This window comes from Colletotrichum chrysophilum, assembly GCF_026319265.1.
Source record: "Colletotrichum chrysophilum strain AFK26 chromosome Unknown scaffold_65, whole genome shotgun sequence".
In the NCBI taxonomy this organism is placed as follows: domain Eukaryota; kingdom Fungi; phylum Ascomycota; class Sordariomycetes; order Glomerellales; family Glomerellaceae; genus Colletotrichum; species Colletotrichum chrysophilum.
The window spans coordinates 62,003-86,359 of NW_026517352.1; the positions used below are offsets into that span (position 1 = coordinate 62,003).

At 54.9% G+C, this 24,357-nt stretch overlaps 6 protein-coding genes across 6 annotated transcripts; 5 read left to right on the top strand and 1 right to left on the bottom strand.

Moving 5' to 3' along the window:
* Window positions 1–2,257: 2,257 nt before the first annotated feature.
* COL26b_007806 (uncharacterized protein) lies at window positions 2,258–4,455 on the top strand (the record flags this gene model as incomplete). Its single annotated transcript, XM_053180588.1, has 4 exons — window positions 2,258–2,575; window positions 2,961–3,802; window positions 3,853–4,061; window positions 4,133–4,455. 4 exons carry the CDS (start codon window positions 2,258–2,260, stop codon window positions 4,453–4,455), a joined length of 1,692 nt encoding a protein of 563 aa, XP_053035429.1.
* Window positions 4,456–4,800: 345 nt separating this feature from the next.
* On the top strand, window positions 4,801–5,747 carry COL26b_007807 (uncharacterized protein; the record flags this gene model as incomplete). Its single annotated transcript, XM_053180589.1, is given in 3 exon segments — window positions 4,801–5,118; window positions 5,167–5,355; window positions 5,370–5,747. The coding sequence occupies 3 exon segments, from the start codon at window positions 4,801–4,803 to the stop codon at window positions 5,745–5,747; spliced, it is 885 nt and encodes a 294-aa protein (XP_053035430.1).
* A 75-nt stretch (window positions 5,748–5,822) lies between these two features.
* On the top strand, window positions 5,823–6,446 carry COL26b_007808 (uncharacterized protein; the record flags this gene model as incomplete). Its single annotated transcript, XM_053180590.1, has 1 exon — window positions 5,823–6,446. One exon carries the CDS (start codon window positions 5,823–5,825, stop codon window positions 6,444–6,446), a length of 624 nt encoding a protein of 207 aa, XP_053035431.1.
* A 1,791-nt stretch (window positions 6,447–8,237) lies between these two features.
* On the bottom strand, window positions 8,238–12,777 carry COL26b_007809 (uncharacterized protein; the record flags this gene model as incomplete). The annotated part of the gene is made up of 2 exons (XM_053180591.1): window positions 8,238–8,267; window positions 8,323–12,777. 2 exons carry the CDS (start codon window positions 12,775–12,777, stop codon window positions 8,238–8,240), a joined length of 4,485 nt encoding a protein of 1,494 aa, XP_053035432.1.
* Window positions 12,778–20,326: 7,549 nt separating this feature from the next.
* COL26b_007810 (uncharacterized protein) lies at window positions 20,327–21,977 on the top strand (the record flags this gene model as incomplete). The annotated part of the gene is made up of 3 exons (XM_053180592.1): window positions 20,327–20,791; window positions 20,845–21,585; window positions 21,642–21,977. The coding sequence occupies 3 exons, from the start codon at window positions 20,327–20,329 to the stop codon at window positions 21,975–21,977; spliced, it is 1,542 nt and encodes a 513-aa protein (XP_053035433.1).
* Window positions 21,978–23,188: 1,211 nt separating this feature from the next.
* COL26b_007811 (uncharacterized protein) lies at window positions 23,189–23,684 on the top strand (the record flags this gene model as incomplete). Its single annotated transcript, XM_053180593.1, has 3 exons — window positions 23,189–23,243; window positions 23,349–23,546; window positions 23,605–23,684. The coding sequence occupies 3 exons, from the start codon at window positions 23,189–23,191 to the stop codon at window positions 23,682–23,684; spliced, it is 333 nt and encodes a 110-aa protein (XP_053035434.1).
* Window positions 23,685–24,357: the final 673 nt, after the last annotated feature.

Genomic DNA, 24,357 nt, shown 5'->3' on the forward strand with positions numbered 1-24,357 from the left:
CCGTGTCTTCACTGTTGATCTCACCTGTCTTAGGAACGAGCTTGTCTCTCCCATTTTGGGGAATCTTGTCTGCCTCGGCGAAAAATCGGTCGAGGTCGGTCTCGGTGTTCAACGGAAGCGACTCAATTCCCTTCAGCTTTGGCCCGACTTCAGCGCGCCAGGCCGCACGCATCACCTCCTGCCAGCGATGGCGGCTTTCAGACGGGCGATTAAGCCGCACTCTGAGGGTTGTCCCCTAGGTAGATGCTCTGCGCTGCAGACGTTGCCATTGGGTTGCACTGTGGGGGGGGCCCTAGTTGGGGAGGTGCGGCACGGCCCGTCCCGCTCGCGCAGCCCATCCGACGGTTCCAGGTTCCGTTCGAATGAGGCGCTCCCGTCATGTGTGGAATTCAGCTCCACGGCGGGCCTGACTTCTGCCTGCGACAATGGCGAACCTTAATGGGGGCGCGGCGCGGCGCAGACTCTCAATCTGGCGCGCGCAGGGAACTACACTACGGGTGCGCAACCACACCACATGCGACGAACATGAAAGACGCCAAGAAACCCTCAAACTCGTTCAAAGCCTCTCAAATTGCTTCTTTCGGGCTTCGGGGCGTCAAAATGCCCGTTGACGTCGATCCCTTCCTCCGGAATCAACAATTCTGGTGCCCTCGAAAATTGAGGTGAGCTCAGACTTTTTCATTCCCCCCAGTGCCCTCTGAAGCCCTCTAACCCTCTCCACTCTGCCTTCTGTACATCCCTGAAGCCGCCGCCAACCTTTCTAAAGTCCTCTGAAACTTTTGCAAAGCCCTCTGAAGACTTCCGAAACCCTCTGTAGCCCTCCCTGAACCTAACCCAGCCCATTCTGTCCTCTCTCCCATCTCGCCAGAACTGGAAATCACTTCAGCTCACAGAACGTATGCTGATTCGTGCGGTGGGGGCCTTGGTTACGGTGCGCAATTCGAGCTTCCGACACTGCCGGTCACGAGATTGGCTCCTGAGTCAGGATTCTCCCGGTTCTGAGAACTACCCAACTTATCACACTGAAACTTTCTATAATTACCGCCCACTCCGCCTCCAATAAATCTGAATCTAAATAAGGTTTCTTATGACTCGCAGTCAACACCAGCGTGCAACTCCGGCGGCTCCATTTGCAACTACAGACAGCCCGCAAGATACCTTACAAAGACTATTAAAGGAGCGAATATGTCTCGTCATCTCTTTTGAAGAACCGCATACCTCACCCGATCGTCTTTAGTTCACACGACACATCTCATACAATGCTTTCTCTTTCTATTATTCTCGCTACTGTAGCTGCGATAGCCCAGCCTGCCCTGGGGCTACCTACTGAGCAGCTTGAAGCCCGACAGACTGTATGTTCATTGAACGAGAACACGTGGACAGCTACTATGACTGGAACCTGCTCTATCGACGGAGGCCCTGCTATGACTTGCGATATGAGAACCGATCTCAAGAATCTCGTCGTACAGAAGAACACTATGTTAAGCGCCACGGGCCTGGGTAACAATAAGTTCGACTGCAAAGGATACCAGCAAGTAAGTACATGTACAAATGCCGCCCTTGTTTCAAGTCATTGGCTTACATGGCCTCCTAGTGGCAATGCTGCTCTTCTTAGAATATACCCCAGCACTCAGCCTGAACACAAGCTTGGAGGTCGGGGGATAGTCACTAGTTCCTATAGATCGATGGGAATGAATCCATTTTTATGAAAGATTTGACTTCAGGAGAATTTCCGCCTCTATTGGTCGCCAGACATATGCCGAAGCTGTCGTTCAGGTCATCGTATGCAACCGGTTGTGCTCAAGGTCCAGCCTTACTCCATCTGCATCGATCGTCAGGTTGTCACGCAGGCAAGATGGACTGTTCTCCTGCCGAGAACGGGTCATCGTAGACGCAGCGTCAGCATCGCGTGACGCCTGACGTCGTTCTTGACGCGATTATCCTTAACTCCCTGGACCTCTCTCCAAGTAGTGTGACTCGAGCGAGAAAATTGAGCACCGAGCACTAACACGCTTCAGCTGGATCTACACGTCAGCAATGAGCTACGTATGTGCCAACACCACACGATCCTAAATAATCTAGCAATAGGCTAACATAGACTTAGCTTCAAAATACTAAAGCTACCATATTTTAGCCGCCCACAGGCGGACCAGATCGTCGACTGATCACCTCGCCATCACGCTTTGAAACCCGATCCTCACAGCAACATACAAATATTCAGCCCGCCCTCTTTTCAGCTCAGAGGGTCCCAGACGACATGGCTGGCGACAACCGCGATGTCGCGGATTTGTGGAAAGATGCTCTGAAGACTTACAAGGGCATTGTGGGTTTCGACCTGGAGCGCAAGTTCGAGAATATAGACGCAATTATAGACGCAATGATCACCCGGGGCACCAAGGAGATGCAGAACTTCCATAAGTTTCGTCACGACGACAAGAAGGTCGACAAGTTGCGCGGGCTCTTCTGGGAAAACCTGGACTACATCGAGAAGGGCACACAACAGCTCGTCGCGGCCGTCGTGTCGGCCTTCCCGCCGGCCGCGGCAATTGGCACCGCCGTTACCTTCATGCTGAGCGTAAGTAGAGAAGCGCCATTTCGTGTGTTGAAACAAGCTTAAACGAAACAAGGTTAAACAGGAATCAGAGGCGTGTCGAAAGGTCTCGGCAGATTATGATTTTGTGATGGTCTTCTTCGAGGACATGAACAGCTTCCTGCAGCGCATCATCATCCTGGAGACCAGGCTTCCAAATTACAACACACACCAGAACTGTTCGATGGATACCTTTATGTCATTTCTCACCATGTGCGGCTTTGCACGCAAGTATATCGAACTCGGTCACTTGAGGAAGATCGAATGCCTCCAGTCTAACAACCGGCTGCGATGTCTGTGTTAAGGTAAACAGAAAGTGGATCAGCATTTTAATTCAAGGCGAAGATAACGAGCTTGAGGGGCTCGAAAGAAGATGGATCTGCGGATCCGACGCCTTCGAGAGGCGACCGAGTTCGCCATCCTGGGCAACATCGAAGGGATCCAGAAGGTGACCTCGGAGTTGCTCGAGAACCATCACTTCCAGATGGCGATGCTCGAGGAGCAGATGCAGGTCATGAGCGTCGTCTGGGACACGACCGAGAGCTTCCTCGACGACATGGCGAAACTCCTCAGGGCATTTGACGACCAGAAGCGGGAGCAGAGCAAACCACGCGGCAGCGGAGAACAGAAGGGCGAGTCCTCTGCTGCGGAGCACGGCAAGCATCTAGTGGCGAAGCGCATCCGAAACACCCTGACGAAAGTCGAAGACGCGGACCACGAGTATCACGTGTTACAGGAGACGATAGTGCCCGACACGTGTGTCTGGGCGTTTCGGGAGCCTGAGTGGGAAAGGTGGCTGAACCAGCAAGATTTGCCGAATACCGTCCTCGCCATCACTGGAAGCCCCGGTACGAGCAAGAGCCATCTCGCGTTCTCCGTCTACCAAGCCCTGAGAAGCGAGAAGGCGGCCAGAGACTCGTCGAGGCGAACGTGCGTGGCTCAGTTCTACTTTCGCGAGCAGAACGAAAGCCTCTCGTCCTTCGCCAACGGTGTCATCAGCGCCATCAATCGAGTCGCCGAGCAGAGCCCAGAGCTTTGCGAGGCCTTGTATGCAGAGACCGTCCGCGATGAGTCTCAGATCAACCAAGGAAGCTCCGATGACCTCTTACGCAAGCTCCTAGGCGTTGCGTTTGGCAAAGATTCAAATGGCCGCTTGTTCTTGGTGCTTGATGGAGTCGATGAGATTGCTGCCAACGACCTTGCCCTCTTTGGGTAGTTCAGCAACACTATCGAGGAGGGATCTCAATGGCGTACACAGCTAGATCTGACTTCAACGTTCAGGAGTCATCCTCGAAACCCCCTTTGAATATTGAAATCGCGAGGGAGAAGCAGATGATGGACCTGAGAACCATCATCTGGGCTCGCATAAACTCCCTGAGCGCTCTCAAAAAGTTCAGCCGCTACGTTCAGCAGCGTGTTGCAGACAAGACAGAGGAGATTGCACCTATCAAGATCAGATCTTCCGGCCCCCGTCCCTCATTCTTTGATATGTTAGAGCTAATGATTTGCGAATGTCCATACTCTATGTCGAACACTTGCTAGCAAGAGTCAACACTCTTGAACGCGAAGGCGCCGTCCTGCGCAGTCTCGAGAAGCCTCTCCCCCGCACCCTCTACCAGCTGTACGAAGTAACGACTGCAGAGTGCTTCCGTTGGACCGAATCCAGGCACCGTGAGCTTGTATCCAAGCTCTTGCAATGGATTGCGTATTCGCTCAGGCCTATGAACTTGAAGGGAAGCCTGTCCCTACTACGGTTTTGGTCCAATGAAAGTGACTTCGATCTTGAAGAGATACCGGAGCCCTTTTCCAAGCTCCTTCGGATCTGCGATCCGGACTCGGGCGCCGAAACACGGGCAAAGATCTAGTCGCGTGGGGGCTAGGGGACCGCCGTAGATGAGCTGGAAAAGGTCCAGAGGACATCCCAGTCGGACGATCTCTACCAAGACGGAAAACTTGCCATCAAGTTCAGAGAACGCTCTATGCGCGGCTTCTTCCGGGAAGAGCCTGTTGCTCCCAACGATGGCCACCGCCCACGAAGATCGGAAGCACACAGACAAATGTTTCTCACCTGCTGTAACTTCATCCAGCCAGAGCACCCCGGCATCATGGGTACCGATAAAGGTGTTCGGGAGTACGCGGTCAACTACGTCCCTCACCACTGGCGCCACATCGAAGCAGAACATTTGAAAGTCGAGCAATAGACTGAAGCGATGGAAACATTCGCCTCGCTGATGCTGGACAAGAGCTCGTTCGCGAGGATCCCGGAGGAGGAGCTGAAGATCGCCTTCTACAACGATGAGAAATTCGACGACTCATTCTTTGATAGACTCCTCTCATGGGCTGGCCTCCTTCCTGATGTAGAAGTGGCTCTCAACACGGAGGCTACCGAGTGGTGGACTCTCGTTGTTGAACGCCTCAGAGACTGCCTGCTCCAGCATGCCAAGTTGCATGTCCGCAGGCTCCAGGATGCGGTCGATGTGAACACGACCGAAGCCTCATTCTCAGCAGCCAATGTCTCTTTGAAGATTGTGAGTTTTGACAAAGATTCCTTCTAGAATGGTGCTAAATCTTCGTAGTGCGGCAAAGGAACGATTCTTGAGGAACAGGCGCGAGAGAGTTTCGCCTCTACGTTTGGCGACATTTCAGGGGCTCTGTCGGCCAAACAGGCAGTGGTCGGTCTTGATGGTCTGTTTGAAGATATCGATTCGGGCTCTAATAGCTATCACTGGCTTGCGGCCCTTCAGTTCCTGCACGAACTGCGGAGAGTACCTGTCTCAAGGCCATGACTTACTCGCAAACCACACTCGAGCGCGTACAGTCGCTCGAGCTGCTCTCTCGAATTCGTACCAAAGGCAATCCGCAAGCGGCCTACGAAGACATACAGGCTTGCCTGCGCCAAGTACATGATGAGTCGGTCCCGCTCACGCTGCGTCGCTCGGTATACACCACCAAAGCCCAGATCGAAACCAAGCTCGGGAGGCGTCAGGACGCTGCTGCATCGTACGAGTTGGCGGGATCGATCGACCCAAGCAATCTCGTGGCGGGCGACGGCCTGCGAGCCCAGATAAAGCCCTTCGAGAAAGAACCTGGCAAGCAGGAGTTCATCAGGACGCTCAAGACATGGTCTCCTCTCGAACGGCCGGCATACCTCTGCTGAGACACCTGGGACTCGGTCCACCAGGCCGTGATTCATGCGGCAGTCGAGTCCGGAGAGGTGGCCTTTGCCTTCCAGATGTACCAGGACTCGATCAGGCTGCTGGACAACGTCAACGCGTCCGCTCCTTTTCTCGTCGAGCTCGGCTTTCTCCACATCAACGTGACAAGAGACCCCGAAGCCGCGAGGGCCGTCTTCGACCAGGCCCTGGACAGCGGGTCCACCGGCTGGCCGTACGCCGTGATGGGCGAGGCGCCCGAGGCCACGCTGGACACCGCCGACACCTTCCAGAGCGAGATCCTGTACCGCCTCTTCCGGGAGTCTGCAGACGTGAAGCGCAAGCGGCAGCTTCTGGCCGCGATCGAGGGGCTTCTGATGTGGCCCCTCGCGCTGGACGTGCCGCCGATTTCGAACACTGCTGTGCTGTATCAGCAGGTCGTCCTCGCCCGGATGTTTCTCAAACTGGGTCCGGCCGAGAAGTTTCACCAGACGCTGCAGGGCGTCGTCGACCCCTGCATGGGGGCCCTCAGTGACAACGTGGGCTGGAATGACCGGGATAATCTGGTCTGCTTGGCGACGTCGCTGGGCATTCTCGGCGGGACCGTCAAGGACGGCCAGGGGCTCAAGAGAGCAGCGCAGATCCTCCCATCTGCGCAAAGTCTCGTCTGGACCCAACTTGAAGGACGAGAACGCGATGTATGATGAGGAAGAACGTAGTGACGACGGTTCCGATGACGGCGGCGATGAGGATTCTGTGACGCGACTCAAGGGCGACGAAAGCGACCTCGATGACGATGTCGTGTTGTTCTGCGACGGGGGCTGCATGCCCACGGCCAAGTTCGCCTCCTGGGCGAGACGCGTTTCTTACCTCTGTCGCGTCTGTTCTGAATGTTTTCTGTGCTACAAGATGAGAGGCCAAGATGATCATCAAAGTTTTAGTAGACCCCGGTACATGCCGCAGTGTCCGCCGGATCACGAGTACATCGAGGCACCCATCAAGGGATGGAAAGGTGTCGTGAACGGGAGGATTCTGCTCGAGGGTGAAGAGCCAGTTGCATTCAGAGACTATCTACAGCAAATACGCGAAGAGCTATGCAAGGAAGCGTGGGAATCGTTTTGGAGGCAGTAGATATTAGGCGGTAATGTTGAGCGACTGTCGAAAGAGTCCGCGGCATTTGCCATGTCCTTTTATCTTGCCGCAAGTCTTTTAAATCAAGGGAACACTAGATCTGCCGATAATCCCAGACAACACCGCTAGTCTGCATCACCGGATCTATCCTCCAGACGAGATGTGTCAACAGCCGCACGACGAAGTTCAAGATGAAACATTGTCAAGCGCCTGCTCTATGAACTAATAATTTGAAAACAGTCCCCTTTCCTGAGCGCCCCCATCGGCCGAGACTACGCAACAGCTAGCACCAAGAAACGCGCCCCTCCATTGTGTCGACTCGTCACCTTCGTATCTGACCCCACGTCGACTACTAGAAGCGCAGCGATGATGAAGGACACGGTGGTTCGCGTCATGAGCAAAGCGTGCTTTCATGTGTTCGAGTCTCGACGTTAAATGTGGCAGAGAAACGACGTGCTGGCCCATATAACGTGTGCCTTGAGAAGTCTCGGATCACCTTTGAAAGACCTATCAGTGCAACACCCTTATTCTACTGGCCGCAAATCAAGACGCGCCATCTCGCTTTGATTGCCCCGTCGAGGACCACAAGGTTCGATGATTACAATGATGACCATGTATGCTCGTGTACCTGTGTAGAAGAGAAGACCTTCTCCCCCAGTATGACGAGCTTTCGTCCCAGTATACTCCCGAGAAAGTAAATGCCCGAGAGCATGGGCAAGACCGAACGAACAAAAAAGTTCATTAAGAACAAATTACATATTCAATCTCCAATTCACGACGTCTGTCCTGGCTCGGCGACCAGGAGTTCGAAGGTGCAGCTTGATAGGAAGAGACGCAGCTGCGTTTTAGACTTGCCCATCTCGCGCCGGACAGAACAATTGGCAGACAGTTGTGAACTACTAGAAAAACGCCTACTTGCACATGATGATCATGCTCTCATGGACTTGCAGGCCGACACTCTCGGACACAGCGTCATCCCCAGGTTCTTACAATCTCTCCACATCTATTAAATTACGTAAAAGCTCTATGCTATGATGATGGTCGGCACTCAAAGGTACCAGACAGGTTGGGGGAAAAGGCGTGATGTTCCCATGCAAGGCCATGCTGCACGCGCAATGAAGGCGTTCTCTAATCTTCTTCTCATCTTTCCCATCTTCTCGTCAAAAACAAAAACATATTCTCTCTTTCTCTTTTAATTCGCCCAAGACTCCAATTTGAAGGTATCTGCAAATGCCAGTGGTTTTGCCTCACAAGAAAACGTTTGTGTGGCGGATGGAAAAACGTGCATGTCAACGTGCGCGTTTCATTTCCATGCAACATACGAAAAAGGAAAATAATGTACGGGTTGGGGGAGGAAGGGGGGTTTATCTGCGGTTGAAGTTCAAGAACTTGCTCTGTTAAGGGTGTCAGTAATTATTCGGCAAAAAGATTGGGGGTGCATCAACTTACAGCAGCGAAGAGGATGATCAGGTTGCTTCCCACAAATGCGATGAAGATGCCCAGGTCCCTCCAGCGGTTGTCGAAAGTCAGGCCGAGGGGCGCGTAGAACTCGTCGCCGACCTTGTAGGCGCAATACTCGCAGTCCTGGGTGTTGTTGTTGGCCAGGTAGCCAGGTCCGCCGCGCTCGAAGAAGGGCTGCATGTACTCTCCGCAGGTCTGGCCGTCGGGAGCCTTGAAAGGGTTGAACTCGGCGGGGGTGCAGGCGACCTTAAGGTCGTGCAGGGCAGTGACGACCATGCCGCCAATGAGGCGGGTGAAGGGGTCCAGCTGGTAGAGCCAGGCGCGCCAGAAGCCGGGCATCTGCGGGGCGGGGATGGTGACGCCGCAGAAGAGGGCGAAGGTGATCATGAGGAAGGGGTCGAACTGGGAGGAGATGAAGGGCGTCGGGGTGAGGGAGGCGAGGGCCTGGCCGAGCGAGACGGAGAAGAGCTCGGTGATCAGGATCATGAAGAACTGGTAACCGGCGCGGGAGGGAGTGTACTGGAAGCCGGGCATGAAGTAGAGCGGCAAAAAGAAGGCGACGGAGCAGAGGATGGAGTAGGGCAGCTCGGCAATGGTGATGGCGCTTGCGAAAGTGATGGGGTTGTACATCTTGGAGGAGGCCTCGCGGAAGAATAGGGAGCGCTTGATGTGGAACATGACCTCGACCTGGGAGATGATGAGGGCCGGGAGGACGGTGACCTGGAACATGACGAAGACTTTGTACTGCAGCGAGGAGCGACTGTCGTCGAGGTTGAGGTAGGTCAGACCGGTGATGAGGGCGACGATGACATGGTTGAAGAGGCGGGTAAAGAGGTAGTTGGGGCTGCGCCAGAAGGAGAGGTTCATGCGGCGAATGACAACCTTGAGCTGGTGCATCTGCGGGGAGGCATACTCCTTCTCGAGGTCGGCGCTGACGGTGCGGCCAGCGGCCATGCGCTGCTCCTTCAGCTGGGAAATCGTGTCCTTGACGTTAGCGAGTTCGGCACTGTCGTCCCAGATGTCGGCCCAGTCGCGGTTGCCTACGCGCGGGGCGGAGCCGGCGCCGATGGCCTCGAGCATGTACTCGGCGACGTTGTCGGTGGGCTTAGCTACGGCACCGTGGCGCTTCAGGTAGTCACGGAGAACGACCGCGTCCTGACCGATGTCACCGAAGTAAACGGTGCGGCCGCCGCGCTGAAGGAGTAGGAGACGGTCAAAGTTCTCAAAGAGGGCGGCGTTCGGCTGGTGGATAGTGCACAGGATAGCCTGGCCAGCAGCGGCGAGCTTCTTCAGGAAACGGACAATGTTGAAGGCGCTTTGAGAGTCAAGACCGGAGGTCGGTTCGTCGAGGAAGAGGAGGAGTTCGGGCTTCGCAGCGAGCTCAACGCCAATGGTGACGCGCTTGCGCTGTTCAACGGTAAGACCAAATTCAGGGCTGCCGATGATGCAGTCTGCAATGTGCTCCATCTCAAGAAGGGCGATAATTTCCTCAACATAGGCGAACCTCTCAGCCTCGGGCGTCTCAAAAGGCTGGCGCAGAAGAGCGGAGAAGCGGAGGGCTTCGCGGACGGTCTGAGTAGGGTCGTGGAGATCAAGCTGCTCGGCGTAAGAAGTTGAGCGCTGGAACTGCTTGCCGGGCTTCACGCCGTCGACAAGCACGTCGCCGCCGATAACACCAATGTTCTTGCGGGAAGCGAGGACATCCAGGAGGGTCGTCTTGCCGGCACCGGAGGCACCCATGAGAGCCGTAAGTTGGCCGGGCTTGACGTATCCGAAGACGCTGTTGAGGAGTCTGCGAGTGCCACCAGGGACGGGGACGTCGTAGTTGAGGTTCTCCCAGGTGAGAACGCTAACGGAGTTGATGGTGAGATCGGAGCCCTGGTCGGTGTTATCGCCGCGACGCTTAGCGGCCCTCTTCTCCATGAGAGCGTCGTTGAGCTTCTTGCGCTCCTCGTTGGGCTTCTGGTACACCTTCGCGTTATTGCCGCCGCCTGCGAAGTTGATCAACTCGCCAAGAGTGACGTTCATAATGAGGAAGAAGACAATCAAGGCGAAGATGATACCCCAGTTGCGCCACAGGTCGCCCTTGAAGTAGGAGAAGGCATTGGCGATGTAGGCGGAGCCATCAACCTCAGTCGTGCCTGAGACGGATCCCGCGAGCGTGCAAACTTGATGGTTGATGTCGGTATAACCCGGTCCCGAAGGTATGAGAGACTCATCGGAACATGTCAGCTTCAGGCGCGAGAACTCATTCTCCATCATGGCGCTGAAAGCAAGACCCAGAGCATTGACCCAGTAGATCCAGCGGATCCACTTGTGCTCGGACTGGTACTGAATGAGGTAGCCAGACGTCACCACAAAAAATGTGATCAAGACGACGGCAAATTTGATGGCATAATCGAAATCGGGACTGATACAGCCAATAATTCTGAAGAAAAGAGTCATTGCGATATTGCCAGACAGGATCATGAGGTAGAAAGTGAAGAAGGCGCCGGCATCGCGGACCAATCCGGACATAAAATAGACGATAATCGAGAACACCAAGATCTGAGTCGCCGCGAAGGCCTGATCGACGATGATCTGGGCAATCCAGAGAGCCGAGGGACGATGGAAAGCGTACGCCTTGTGCTTGTTCACGATTGAACGACCCATCATTGTACCTCCCAACTCCGAGAAGGCCTGGAAAGCGTTGAACAAGAGGGAGATGAACATGAGACCGCCCTTGCTGAAGGCGCTAGCGGAAGTGGAGCCGAGACGGAAGAAGAGGGTACCGAGGACGATGGCGATGACGATGGAACGGAGCCAGGAGAGGAACAGGGAGAGGCGGTCTTGGAGCTTCAGAACGAATTGGCGCTTCATGAGGGCCCAGACTTGGAGGTGGAAGCCGACGGCGTAGACGGAGCGGTGAGACGAGCCGCGCTTGGCTTCGCGGACAGCAACCTGGAAGTCCTCGTGCTTTTCGGTCTCCTGGGCGAGGCGGGCCTTGTACTCCTCCATCTCGCTGTCGAGCTGCTTCTGGAACTTGGACGTCTTGAAGGCCTCGGCGAGGGAGTCAGGGTCGTGGGGAGCGTTCTCTGGGGAACGGCCAGCAGCGTACTCGCGCTCGAACTCGTCGGTACAGCCGGTCACGTAGTCGGGGGTCGTCTGTCTTGGGCGGGGGGCGAAGCCGAGACCCTCAAAGTAGGCGCGGGCTTCCTTGGCGGGGCCGAGGTAGACCTGCTTTCCGGCGTCGATGACCATGACCTTATCGAAGAGGTTGTAGATGTTCTCGGAGGCCTGGTACAGGGAGACGAAGGTGGTGGTCTGGTAGAGGTTCGTCTGGACGCGGAGAGACTTGACGAAGTCGAGGGCAGTGGAGGCGTCGAGACCGCGGGTGCTGTTGTCCCAGGACAGAACGCAGGCGTTGGTGATCATCATCTCTGCGATGGATACACGCTTGCGCTCCCCACCGGACACACCTCTCACGAATGCGTCACCGACGACGGTGTGGCGGGTGTGCTCGATGTTGAACATCTTCAGCAGGGTTGTAATGACCTGCTGCTTGAAGTCGTTCTTGGACATGCCAGCCGGACGCTTGGCGGGGACCTTTGTGTCGAGGGCAAAGCCGAGAGTCTGCTCGACGGTGAGAGTAGAGTGGTGGATGTCGTCCTCCTGGTTGTACACAGCTTCACCGCGATACCTCTTGAACTCATCGGCGGTGAAAGGTCCATACCGAACATCGCCAGTAACGCTGGTGAAGCCGGCGCGCTGGTTGGCAATGGTCTTGAGGAAGGTGGTGCATCCTGAGCCAGGCTTACCCAGCACCAGGACCATCTCACCAGGCTTGCAAACACCCTTGAAGTGGTCCAGCAGAGTAGCCTCCACACCCTTCTTACCCAAGCCCAACATCCTCATGACAGGAGTCACATAGTCGAAGAAATCGACGAAGGCATCGGGGAAGGTTTTGACGTAGTTGGTGGTGCCGCCGATGCCCGTTACAGTAAGCCCGTCCCAGTAAGCACCAATGTGCTTGGGTCTGATACCGGCCTCACGCTCGGCCTCGACGCCACCGCGCAGGACGGCTTCCAAGTCAAACTGCTCACCGTCCGTGTCGGAGGACGGGGTGGCTGAGTTGACATTTGCGACGGTCTTTTCGACATCTTCGGACTTCCTACGGCTGTTGCGACTGTTCACTCTGCTTGCGCGCGACAAGCCAGACAGCTCGCGCTGGAGCTCCGCAAAGTCGGCTTCGGCCTGATGCACAGAAATGCCGCCGTGGATGGCAGAGAAGCCATCGGGGTTGTTGGCGCGGGCCTCCTCCCTCTGCTGCTCAGCGTCGGCGGCGGTCGAGGTTGAAGACGAGGATCGCGGGGCAGGCGCAATCTCGGTGTTGGTGTTGATCTTCTCGTTGGGGCTGCCAGCGGCGGCAGCCTCCTGGTGTTTCTCGATATCCCGGTCCGCCATTGGGACCGTTGGGATGAGGTGGCGTTCGCGATCGGGTTCGTGGTTCACTGCGAGGCAGTTCGTATGTGGAATCGAAAAGGAAGGGGTTTCTGAAAATCGGCGCGGGTGAGAACTCAAATAGAGGATTGAGTGACGATGGCGATCCTAGGCGACCGGAAAGTGGCGGTTGCTGGTCCGTGCCGGTGAGACGAATGTGGTGGAGTGTGTGCCTTGCCTGAGTCGATGTACCGTGGGGATGGATGATCGAGAAAAGCGAGGGACGAACGGTGTTTGATATGAAATAGTGAGAGGTTGGAGGGGTGGAAGTATCGTTGTACCCAATGGGTCTTTTGTTGAGGGAGTGTGTGAGTCTTTCGGCGGAGGAAAGGAGCAAGAAACAAACAAGCAACCGCCGTCGACCCGAGACGCAGACCGAGATGACGGAGGAGTGAGAGGTCTGGAGGAGGAAGCTTATGAGAGAGAGCAGAAAGCAGACTAAATTTTAGGAGAAGGAAAGGGAAAAAAAATAAAGTGTCCGCACTAAGGACGACAGGCTGGAGTAGTTGGAGCTCGTGCTGGGCTGGACTGGTTGGCCGGGCTGGGCAACGCTGGGTCTGGGTCTGTCTCTGTCGGATCGACTTCGGGACCCCCCCAAACAACAAAAATATTACCAATCAAGGATCAATGACAATTTCAGCCGGAGTCAGGGCCCGGAAGTAGGACGTCTTAAGCCCGTTGGTGGGTACCCGGCAGCTGGTTGTGTTGTGAGGAAAAGCTCCAGCTCCGTGTCTCTGTGTCTCTCGTTGGGCGGTAGAGCGTGAGGCAACTTCACAGGAGTTACCTGTCTACCGAGCTTTGGCAGTAAGGATATGTAGGTACCGTACCTGGAGCTGCTAAGCACCACCGCCCGGGCACCCAAGGCCTGCACCCTTCGTACACAATGTACTTTTTTTCTGGGTCCTCGACTGCGAGTTGCCAGGGCTTCCAAAAGATGCGACTGCATCTGACAAGGTGGAGGGCGGCGGAGAAGGGCCCACTGCTAATAAAATGTCGGGGGAGACCCAGGCGACCTGCCGACCCCCCGGTTGCCATGTACGGCTTAGGAACTTGGGAACTCTTCCAATTAGGGGCAAGACGCAAAGGTGTGGGTACGGCTATGTGGATCATCCTTCTCTTGGCTTGGCGCGAGATGAGTTCCACGGGTGGTGCATGTACTCGATGAGCCATCTTGAGCCATCGTGATACTGTTGCGGTCACAGACCAGACGGCTGGGAGTGTGGGAGTCAGACGGCGTGCTGAGCGCCTGTGGTGGGAAAGTTCGGCATGGCAGCCACATTGTGACAGAGAGGGTGTTGTTCCGATGTTTTGAGGGAAAGGCGGTCAGCGATGGGATGAGATGGGACGAAGAGGGCGATCGGTGCAGGCTGTCCGTGTGCCTACCGAGGCGTCATCGGGAAAGAACTGCATCGCTGCTGACAGCTGCTTCGTGTGTAGGTCAGTGTACAAGTATCTGCTTTTAGAGTGCAGGTGCGCAGCAAGGCGGATGCGGCTATAGCCAGCTCCGGGAGCCAAGATGAACGGCAACTCATCAGAGTTGAGTTGGCGATGTGCGGTTCTCAGAGGAGCAGAGATACTTGCTGTACGGATACTGCTTATCTGACAGCAGGCGCTGCACGGCGTATCACCTGCCAGTCAAGGATGTATTTGGCAGATCTCTTGATCGGAACACGTCCCGATGTCAATTGGCAGCCTGCCGTGCAGGCGCAGACCGCAGACGTGGAGGGCAAACTGCCGTAGGGATAATCTACATCAAGTGTAGATACGACAATTGCAACGCGGGTGTCCAGGCCAATGGAAATGGCATCGTCGTTGTCCTAACTCCGGTCGCCAAACGCAAACACTAAAAAGCAAATCACCGTTGGGTGCAGTAGCTGCTCCACCGATACTGCCAAGGGAACCCAAGGGGGTATGCACGTTGTGTTATCTGCAGACGGCGTAAAAAAAGAAAAGATAATGGATGGGTAAAAGAGTGGAGAAGCCATTGCCATTGCCAACTGATGCGAGGTGGGAGCCGGACGCTGCCTTCTCGTCTGCAGAGCTGCAAAACACTGAACAAAGTCACAGTCCCTGCCCCTGAAGGATGGATACTGAATCTTCGAATGCCTGCGCCTTCCATTGAAGTTCCACGTCCTTCGGCCCCTGCCCGGCTGGATGCCGTACCTACGCAGGAAGCCACCTGAGGTAGACCGTAGCGGTGGCGCTGCTGCCGGACGTGACCCTTGCCTGCCGTGGTTTCTTTCGTGGCTTCCGTCGTTGGAAAGCACGTTTGACCATTGCCCAATCACCTCCTTCCAGATCGCGACTTGTCAGGTTTGTGGGGCACTACAATCGGTTTCGAGTCATCCGCCAGATGTGGGGTCCTGCTGTTTACTCAGCGGCAATAAATGGCCAATCAGAGACGCCAGCTGCCAATGCTTGGAGGGTCTCCCGTCAGCAAGCCACCTTCTGCGCGCCTCCAACACGGCAAACTCCCAACATGCCTCTGCACTCCAGCCATCAGCATCCCGGTCGAGGCTCCTTGAATTTACGGATTCAGATCTGGCTATCGTCTCTTGCTGCAATCGCCGCGTGCGTGCCCACAGACCAAAGTTTCCGCCATCTGCCCTTCCCGCATTCTTCCCGCCAAACTCCCGCTCTTCCTCCACCAGCTAAAAGAAGCATATCTCGACCTTTGCTCTCCTCCGGATGTCTTCCGCCGCCCGCCTTCCACCTCCCAATGGCATCTCACAAACGGCTCGCAGATCTGATAAGAGGGTCCAGCGCCTTTCCCCTTTGCGGGTAATATATGCACGGGTACCTGTGGTACGCAGCATGGCCCCCCATGCGAGAGATTGCGCTGCGAATTGCGAATGGCGATGCGCTCCAGGTGGGCTCTCCGCCATCTGTCGTTGCCCCTTACCTAAGCCACTACGCAGGTCCGCCCGTCAGACAGCAAGACATGAGCAGAAAAAAACATTCAAGTGGAGGGACGAGGAAAAAATGAGAAAGTCCCCTGTGGAGCACTGGGTACTGTCCAATAGGTACCGCGCCCCGCGGGGCCCATGTTCCAAAATCCGAGCAGCAGGATCAGGCTCCTCAGCACCAGCAACTTCTTCGTCGTTCGTCCGCCGTCGCGGCGGTCACAACCTCTTGGCAACGCCGGGCCTTGACTCCGAAAGCGAAAATCTCACTCGTGCCGCCTTGTTTGCTGTCCACTCGAAGCTAATCACGGCTTATCAAGCACTCGGAGCAACCCTGGACTTTTGCCATATTGCCAAGCCCGTTTCCGACTGACTCACCGACGACTGCAAGAAGACCAGGCTCTAGAAAGATCAACATCAACGAGGCAAATGTGCGGGCCACTGCGGTCGAGGTGCGGTTGCGTTGCATGCGACGGTGCGACGAAGACGACGACAACGACGGCGGCCACGAGTAGTACACATTGCAGCAACGGCGGCGCTGTGCCACGCAAGACAAGACGCGACTCGAGAGTCAAGGCCGGCGCCCTGTCGGGGACTTTTCCCTGACAACCTTCCGCAGCGTGGCCGCTAATCACAGCCCCTGCCGCCACGCCTTCCCGCTCGCCTTCCCGCCGCAGGTCACCCGTGAACGGATAGCTCCTCCAGTCTTCCGTGTCTCTCGGCCTTCATCGGCCGAAAGGCTCGGCGACGATTCCTAATCTTCATTCCTATTCTCCAAACAAACCACCGCCGGCCGTCGCTCGTTATCGTCGTTCCTGACAAAAGTCCTGTTGATGAGAAATTAGGAATTGCTTACGTCGCAGTCCCAGTCCACTGCAAGACATTGTGTCGTGGTCAAATTGCCAAGCTCCGCTAAAATTCACCCATCCGCACAACTTGACAAAAAGTCCGTCCGTCTCATCGCAGCTAATACTGGCGAGCCGAGGAACGGCGTGACGCATCGCGCGCATCGCGGTCAGCACGCCAGCGCATGGCCTGCTGCTTCCGCCTCTGCTCTCCAGCTTCTGTCCGCTAGCTGCTTGCAAGTTTATTGCCTGCCGCCGCACAGTACTCCGCGAATCGTCTCGGCTTCAAGTGCCGCGACCCAGGACACGAAACAAGGACCCGAAAGCCAACCGACAAGTGCACTGTGGTCACTCGCTCGCCTTCACTCGCCCCAACACCCGGTGCGCCATGCAGCACGCACGACTCTAAGCTTATGCATCCTTCCCACCCTCACCACCTCCTCATCCCACCCGAGCGAACGAAGTCAATTCGCTCGCCGTTGCCATTATCCGAGCGGCCCACGTCGCTGGCAGACTGTCGCCCTTCAAAGTTCAGACTTTCGTGCCGAAAAAGGAAAAAAGGAACAGTCGACTTGTCATCGTTCGAACGAAAACTGTTTGCCGTTTTCGAACCCGACCCGATGCAGGGAGCAATGCTGTCCCTTTGCTTTCTTCTGTCAGCAGGGCACGCGTTCAAGATAAAGTTTTTCCATCTGCGACTCTCTTCTGCACACTCGTTCTAGCGAGGCCTCGATTTGACAGGGTCACCACAACTGACACTTCAGAAACAAGTAATCCGCGGCTCTTTCTCGGGTAACTCCTGTTTTAGCTTCTGTTCGGGGCCGATTCGGTCATCGTGCAATGTCCTCCAGAAGACAACGAGCGGGCCCATACCATATGCACCATCGGGCCTTCGAGGACTTGGTAATAGAAATGCAACACGCAATCTTGCACGCATCGTCCCAACTCAACAGATGTACCTCCGCAGAGACCCCCCCCCCCCCCCCCCCCCAAGCCCTCATTGCTCGAGCGCATGATCTCATGTTTCCCTAATCAGTAACCTATGTACCACCGTGGCACCTGACAGCTGGACACCAATTTCGCAACGACAGACATGCTCCAACTGGCAACACCATCGCAGGGCACTGAGTAACCGAACGGCAACACTCGAAACGAAATGGGGCCAATCAGCCCAACTGTCGTGAACCGGGCTTTCGGATTCTTGAGAGCTCCGTCGTTGCAGTGATTGGAAGGTTCATGACATCGGACGTTTCTCGTGGCAGGTGAGAGCCTGGATATGTGCGACGTGAGGGGTTGGGGATGGCCCCTGGACAGTTGCATCGGATAGAAGCCCCTCTGTCCTGGGTGCTTTCAGAGAGTTGCGCGACGAGTGAATCCGAATTTTTTGGACCTAGATGGAGTTATTGGCTTACAGTGATGATCACTTGATTATCAGAATTCGAAAACATCTCCTAGGGGATCTGGCTGTAGGTTTTGTTGTTAGGTTTGAAGGTCCGAGGGGTCGGGATGACGTGCCTGTAGTTGGGGTCGTCGCGCGAAAGTTTCTGATCTTTTCGGGGTAGGTTTATACCTTTGACTAAGTCTTCTGAAGAGATGTTCTGGACCGCTCCAAAACGGAGTCCCTTGAGGTCAACCTTCCCGCCGGCGTCCGGCGTTTAGATGGCCCCACCTCCGGGGTCGGGTCCGGGACCCCGCCGGAGACGGCAATCCGGGGCTCCTTCCGTGTGCCGATGATGGGAGGTGGTATATGTAGGTTGTATCTAGGGACAGTTTTGAAAGGGTCGTTCGGTTATGGGCCCCGAAATCCAAGTCTTTGGACAGCGTCCTGAATTCGCGGGTTGGAGGTTGGGAGTGGTCTACGGCGAGGGGCGGATCTCGTCTCTGGTCAACGTGAACAATGGCGCAGCGGGTTAAGATCAGATCTACGATATTTGAGACCATGGATATGCGCCTTAATTGAGCTGTGTGGCTGCCGTCACAGTCGGCATCATGGATCATCACCAGCAAGTTCTGTGGGTATAAAAACGCAGCAAGCATCTTCCTTCGGTAGGCTTTTGATCCAACGAGATGCAATAGCAAACCTACTGCTTTCCAATAACTAGCGTGCTCTCCGAGCTTCCGTGTTAGTTGGACAGCCAGGGACATTCTCATTCTTCTCTATTCGTAGTCCAAAGCTTACTTAGCTTAGGCTCTTGCGAGGTATTCGGGCAGGATACATCACGGATAGCGTCAGTGGAAGACGAAAGAGTTGACAAAGCTGCGTCTGCAGCTTTTCTTGGTCTTTCTTGGTAGTTTCGAGCTGACAACTGGACAATGTGTGTCTTATGTCGCTTTTCTATTTAAACAAAGGCCCTTCAGGAACTCCAGGTGGTTTTCTTCCAGCAGCGCGAGTTCTCCGCAGTTTGCGTGTGCCAAGTGTATCAGAATGACCTTCAGGGAGGATAAGATCGAGCTTGACCCTTCTCTTTTCACTCGCACTACCGGAGTCAAATCTGACTCTCTCTCTCGAGACCTAGGACACCATTCTACTGATGGATGATTTGCATCTAAATACTCACATCACCCACTCGTAAAAGGCTTGCCTGCGACTGCCCATCGAACATAGCGGCCTGCTTCTGTGATGTGTGTTTCAGTATTTTGAAGACGGACTGGTAATGTGTGCGTCGTTTCGTGTTTATACCATCCACGATGCTCTTTGTCTACTCGGTGTCAATCGCGCCTCTTGATGAAGAACTTGGATGCAAGCCAGATCTTTATCAATAAAACCGCGCAGGTCCCTGAAAACTCTCATTTTCTCTCTCTCCTTCACCGCAGAACTACTATTGAAACTCATGTCTTTCTCTTTGCCCTACTGCCTATGACTTTTGATGCATAGCCCTGGAACGACATACGAGCCTCGTACTGCCTGCTCTCATCATCCATATCATATTTACCACAGCTGGCAGTATCACGGCATTCGATGACGTTTTGACGTCCCATGTCAATGGATGCCGATCCTGTATATGAGCATGTAAGGCTGTTCTCAGCAATCTCTTCATCGTCTCACGAGACTTCTTCCTTAAAGCTGTCAAGATAGCATGGTTTTCTCTTCCTGTTCGCCTCCTCTAGAATGTGTAGATTGGCCGTAGATTTCGAGCCCTCGCAACACTCACTCAATTATACGTTCTATCAAACGTTCCATAATACCACATTTTTTGCAAGTAGAGGCAGAGTAGGAAAAAAGCAGATTGCACCACGATACTAAACCAAGGTACTTACCTAAGGCATGCAAAAAGTAGCCTTAGCCTTTAGGGCAGGAGCCAGAAGCTCAAGAGGCTTTCCGAATCTGGAGTAGGAAAGCTTCTGCGCGTTTTATGAGATGGTGCGGACATCACAGCACCGAGCCCCGATCCGTCTCGCGAGTCTGCTTCCGCCAGTTTCCCCCCCTTGCCGGTATCCGTTTGGCGATGCAAGGGGCTTAATATATGTCGCTTACGCTTTAGGCTCTAGGCATCGAAACGCCACAATAAATACCCTGCAAGATTGTTTGTGAACGCTAGCTTGGAATGGCCAGAATGTGCGCAAACTACCTCACAATATCCGCAGAGCCGCTGCTGTCTTCCCACCAATTCCTCCCCTGCCCATTTGTTCCTGTAATGGAGAAAAGAAATAACGAGAGTGTGAACTACATAATAGCTTCTTAAACTGAAGATAAAGCCCTGATTGCCACTGGAAAGTACCATCATTTTATGTTGTGCCTCGTGAACTGTCTGTTATCTTGCTATCATGTCGGTTCAAGCATGTTCATCGGGGACCTTCGGCGACATCGCCTTATTTGGAGCCGACATACTCTCCGTGCAGGCAAACCTCGTCACCAACCACAGCATTTCGGTTCCTTCAGCGGTACGGTTTACCCAGCCGTCAGTCGAAGTGAACAACGTCAGCTTCTGCAACGTCATGGTAGCTTATACGCATCCCGGACAGGACGATAGCATCGTGGTCGAGGCTTGGCTCCCGGCAGGTGGATGGAATGGGCGTCTTCAAGCCGTTGGAGGCGGCGGATGGGTCGCCGGCCGTTCTGCCCCCTTCTACACTGCCATGAGCGGCGCGGTGTGGGACGGCTACGCGACCATCACGACGGATGCCGGGCTTGGCCATGCCGAGGATGCCAGCCCCTGGGCTCTTCTCAGCCCAGGCAACGTGAACCTGTACGCTTTGCAGAATCTTGCGTCAGTGTCGCTGGACGATGGGGTAAGAATGTTCTAATGTTCTGGGCTCAGGAGTCTAGCTCACCGCTGCTTTAGGCCATCATTGGAAAGTCACTCATCAAGTCGTACTACGGGCGCGGACCGGACTACTCGTACTGGAACGGCTGCTCGCAAGGCGGCCGACAGGGACTCATGCTAGCACAGAGATACCCGACGCAGTACGACGGCATCGCGGCGGGAGCTCCCGGGATCCAGTGGACTGATTTCTTTCCCAGTCTGCTGTGGCCGCAGCAGTTCATGAACATGCTCGGTGAGTATCCTGCGCCCTGCGAGCTGCAGGCGATCACGGCAGCCGCGATTTCGGCATGCGATGGGCTGGACGGCCTCAAGGACGGAATCATCAGTGACGCCGACGGGTGTCTGGGCAGTTTCGATCCATTCAAGCTGGTGGGCAGGGCTATCAACTGCTCCGAATCAGCTACTATCAGCTCAGCGGCAGCGGCTGTCGTGAATGCGACGTGGCAGGGCTTGCGGAACGCGCAGGGGGAACAGACGTGGTTTGGCCTGAACCCGGGCACCGATATCACGGCCGGCGTTGCGGTGACCAACTGCACGGGGTCATCTTGCGTGGGCGTTCCGCTGGCCATTGCCACGCAATGGCTGTCCCTCTTCGTGGCGAGGGGCGCGGAGCTGGACCTGTCTAACATAAGTCATGCGGAGTTCGACCGGTTGGCGCACCAGGGCCGGCAGCGGTACAACTCCATCATCGGCACCGATGATGCCGACTTGACTGCTTTTCGTGAATCCGGTGGCAAGATTGTCACTTTCCACGGCCTGGTGAGTCTTCGTTCCTTGAAGGTGCGATCTCTGTGCACATACTGACGGCCTCGCAGATCGATGAGCTCCTCCCTTCTAAAGGCACGACCAAGTACTACAACAAAGTCTCGGCACTTATTCCGGAAGTTCACGACTTCTACCGTCACTTTGAGGTGCCAGGCATGGGCCACTGCGCCGGTGGAGCGAGCGGAAACCCGGTTGGTCTATTCAACCAGCTGCGTGCGTGGGTTGAGAACGGAACGGCACCAGACCAAACCCCGGTAAAGGTCACGGATCTGAAGGGGACCGCGACAGACCGCATTCTGTGCCCGTACCCGAAAGTGGCTGCTCTTGCTAAGAACTGTAGTCTCGAATCTGACATTGATGTGAAGTGCTGGTCGTGCAGCAGCTAGAACTCAGCTACTTATACAGCCATCGGTTAAATATGATTGTCTGTTGTACACCATGTGATACCATGCGGGCAATGTGCTTTGATTCTCACAGCAGTCCATGGACAATTGACGATATCGTGTGGCCAGATGACCCTAGTGATACTTGTGAGAACCGCAACATCGAGCGGTCTCCCCGAGTCTAGGGAACAAAGGTTTACCTAGATTCCGTGCTTTTTACAAAACAAACTGAGGACAAGACGCACCAGTTTCACGGAAACCGAAGACTTCATTACTGGTTTGCGTCTATCTAGTCTTTATCCAGATGAAAAATCCATTTACTAAGAGCATTGAAGAGACGTGTGATTGGCCATAAGTCTATTCGAGACGATATTATCATGGCGATGAGCGGGATGGTGCGATTACAATGACTTGGAGGTTTTTGCACTCAGTCGGGGTCGTGGCTTCAAAGGTTTAGTTTGTTGGAACTTGATTCTCAAAAGAGAAGTGAACTTGTGATTTGAATTTGGGTTACTCTAGCTTCTGCCTTCTGGTCGATGAAAGATGTGGCTGGTTGATTTCAACGAGATGCGTACCTGATTGCGTACTTGGTTGCTAAGGATCAATACGGGATCCAATCATCCAGTCATCCTGCTATGCAAAATGTTATGGTGTTTTGCCAATTCATCTGATGGACAAGCCCCACCCAAGGTTGAAGATGCACAGCAATTGAGTAAGGTCAGCAACCAACAAGTTGCTGACCAACTCTAGTCGTCCCAAAAAGGCAGATGGAACCACATTCCAAGTCTAGGCCACGGTCATCCCAAGGGACATCGGCAATTCTTCATTACTCGCGCAGTTGTCATGCAATTGCAGATGGGCTGACAGGCCACGAAAAATGGGCCGACCCGGAATCCGCCTCCGTCTTAGAAATTGAAAGCCTCTCATTGGTCAAAAAGATCTATAGCCAATGGCGCGCGATTTGATGACCGCATGCAGGGGCCGTCCGCGGTGTCATTCAGGAACCGTGACGTCGGTTCTCGGCCGCTCCTTCCCTGCAGCACTACTTGCTTAAAAGGACCCTTTTCTCGACCGTCTGCATAGGATTCAATCCCCAAGCCATCAGTCATCACCCAAGCTCTACTTTATACCAACGCATCCAGCTCAATTCCTTTCGTCTCAAGACACAACAAATAACAGACATCACCAACTTCACCCCAACAACCACCACCAAAATGACCGTCGACAAGGCAACCACCTGCTGCGGCAAGAGCGCCGAGTGCGTCTGCGGTACGTTCCCTCCCACGTTTCCCCTCCCCCACGCCGTGGTCCCCTCCACACATGCCCACCCCCGCCGCCAGAACCAACAAAGCTGACCTTGTTTCGACCTTCCAGCCCAGCAAGCCAAGTGCTCCTGTGGAAAGGAGTCCGCCCTCCACTGCTCCTGCAGCAAGGCCTCTACTGAGAACGCCGTCTCCGGACCCCGCTGCTCTTGCCGCGCCCGCCCCGCCGGCGAGTGCACCTGCGACCGCGCCGGCACCGAGAACGTCAAGCCTGCCGGCGCGACTTGCTCCTGCGGTGTCAGACCTGCCGGTATGTAGTTCTCCTCCGCCGCATCACTTCTGGATCACGTTTGCTGACGATGTGGTAGACGCCTGCACGTGTGACAAGGCCTCTGATGGCTCGTTCAACCCCAGCGAGCACGAGATTGACTTCACCACTCGCCGCTAAGCGGGCTTTGAGACATTATGCATTTGTGGCGTTTCATGCATTTCGGACTGGCGTTGAGTTGGGATTGAGGGTGGGCAGGACTCGGCATGGGCGGTTTCTGAGTGACATACAAAATCGCGGCGTTGGGGTGTGAGAAGCTGCCTGCTTACAACAGCATCGGCATTGAGCAAGTACAACGAATAAACTTTCTTCGGAACACATTGCATGGTGCTCATTCGAATTATTCGAATGTCGGTCTTCATTGTTCGAAATGTTGTCTGACAGTTACTGTCCTCGTTTGGACCTCCTGTGACTTTGTTCTTGATAGAGCAAGTTTGTCAAACTATTCGAGGCACCAGGAACAACGGTCGGGGATACTGAGCCGCTTGACTTTGATAACGGCCCGTCTACAAGTACGTTTGAGCCTTTGCCTGCCACAAAGGACCAGCTGGTCGGAAATAGCATCCGGCCTCGCTTGAGGGCAGGGCATTCAGGGTCCTGTCTGTGCTTCAATCGACCCACTCGTCTTCATCGTTATCGTTATGAAGACTTTATGTATTGCAGAAAGCGACATGATGCCGGGGGAGCTTGTTGCGGAGATGGTCAGGACCGGGACTGGTGGGTGCTTCGCGGGGGCGCCAGACCGTTCGGGGCCCTGTCACCAATAAGGGGCTCGGAAAGTCAACGTCTTGCG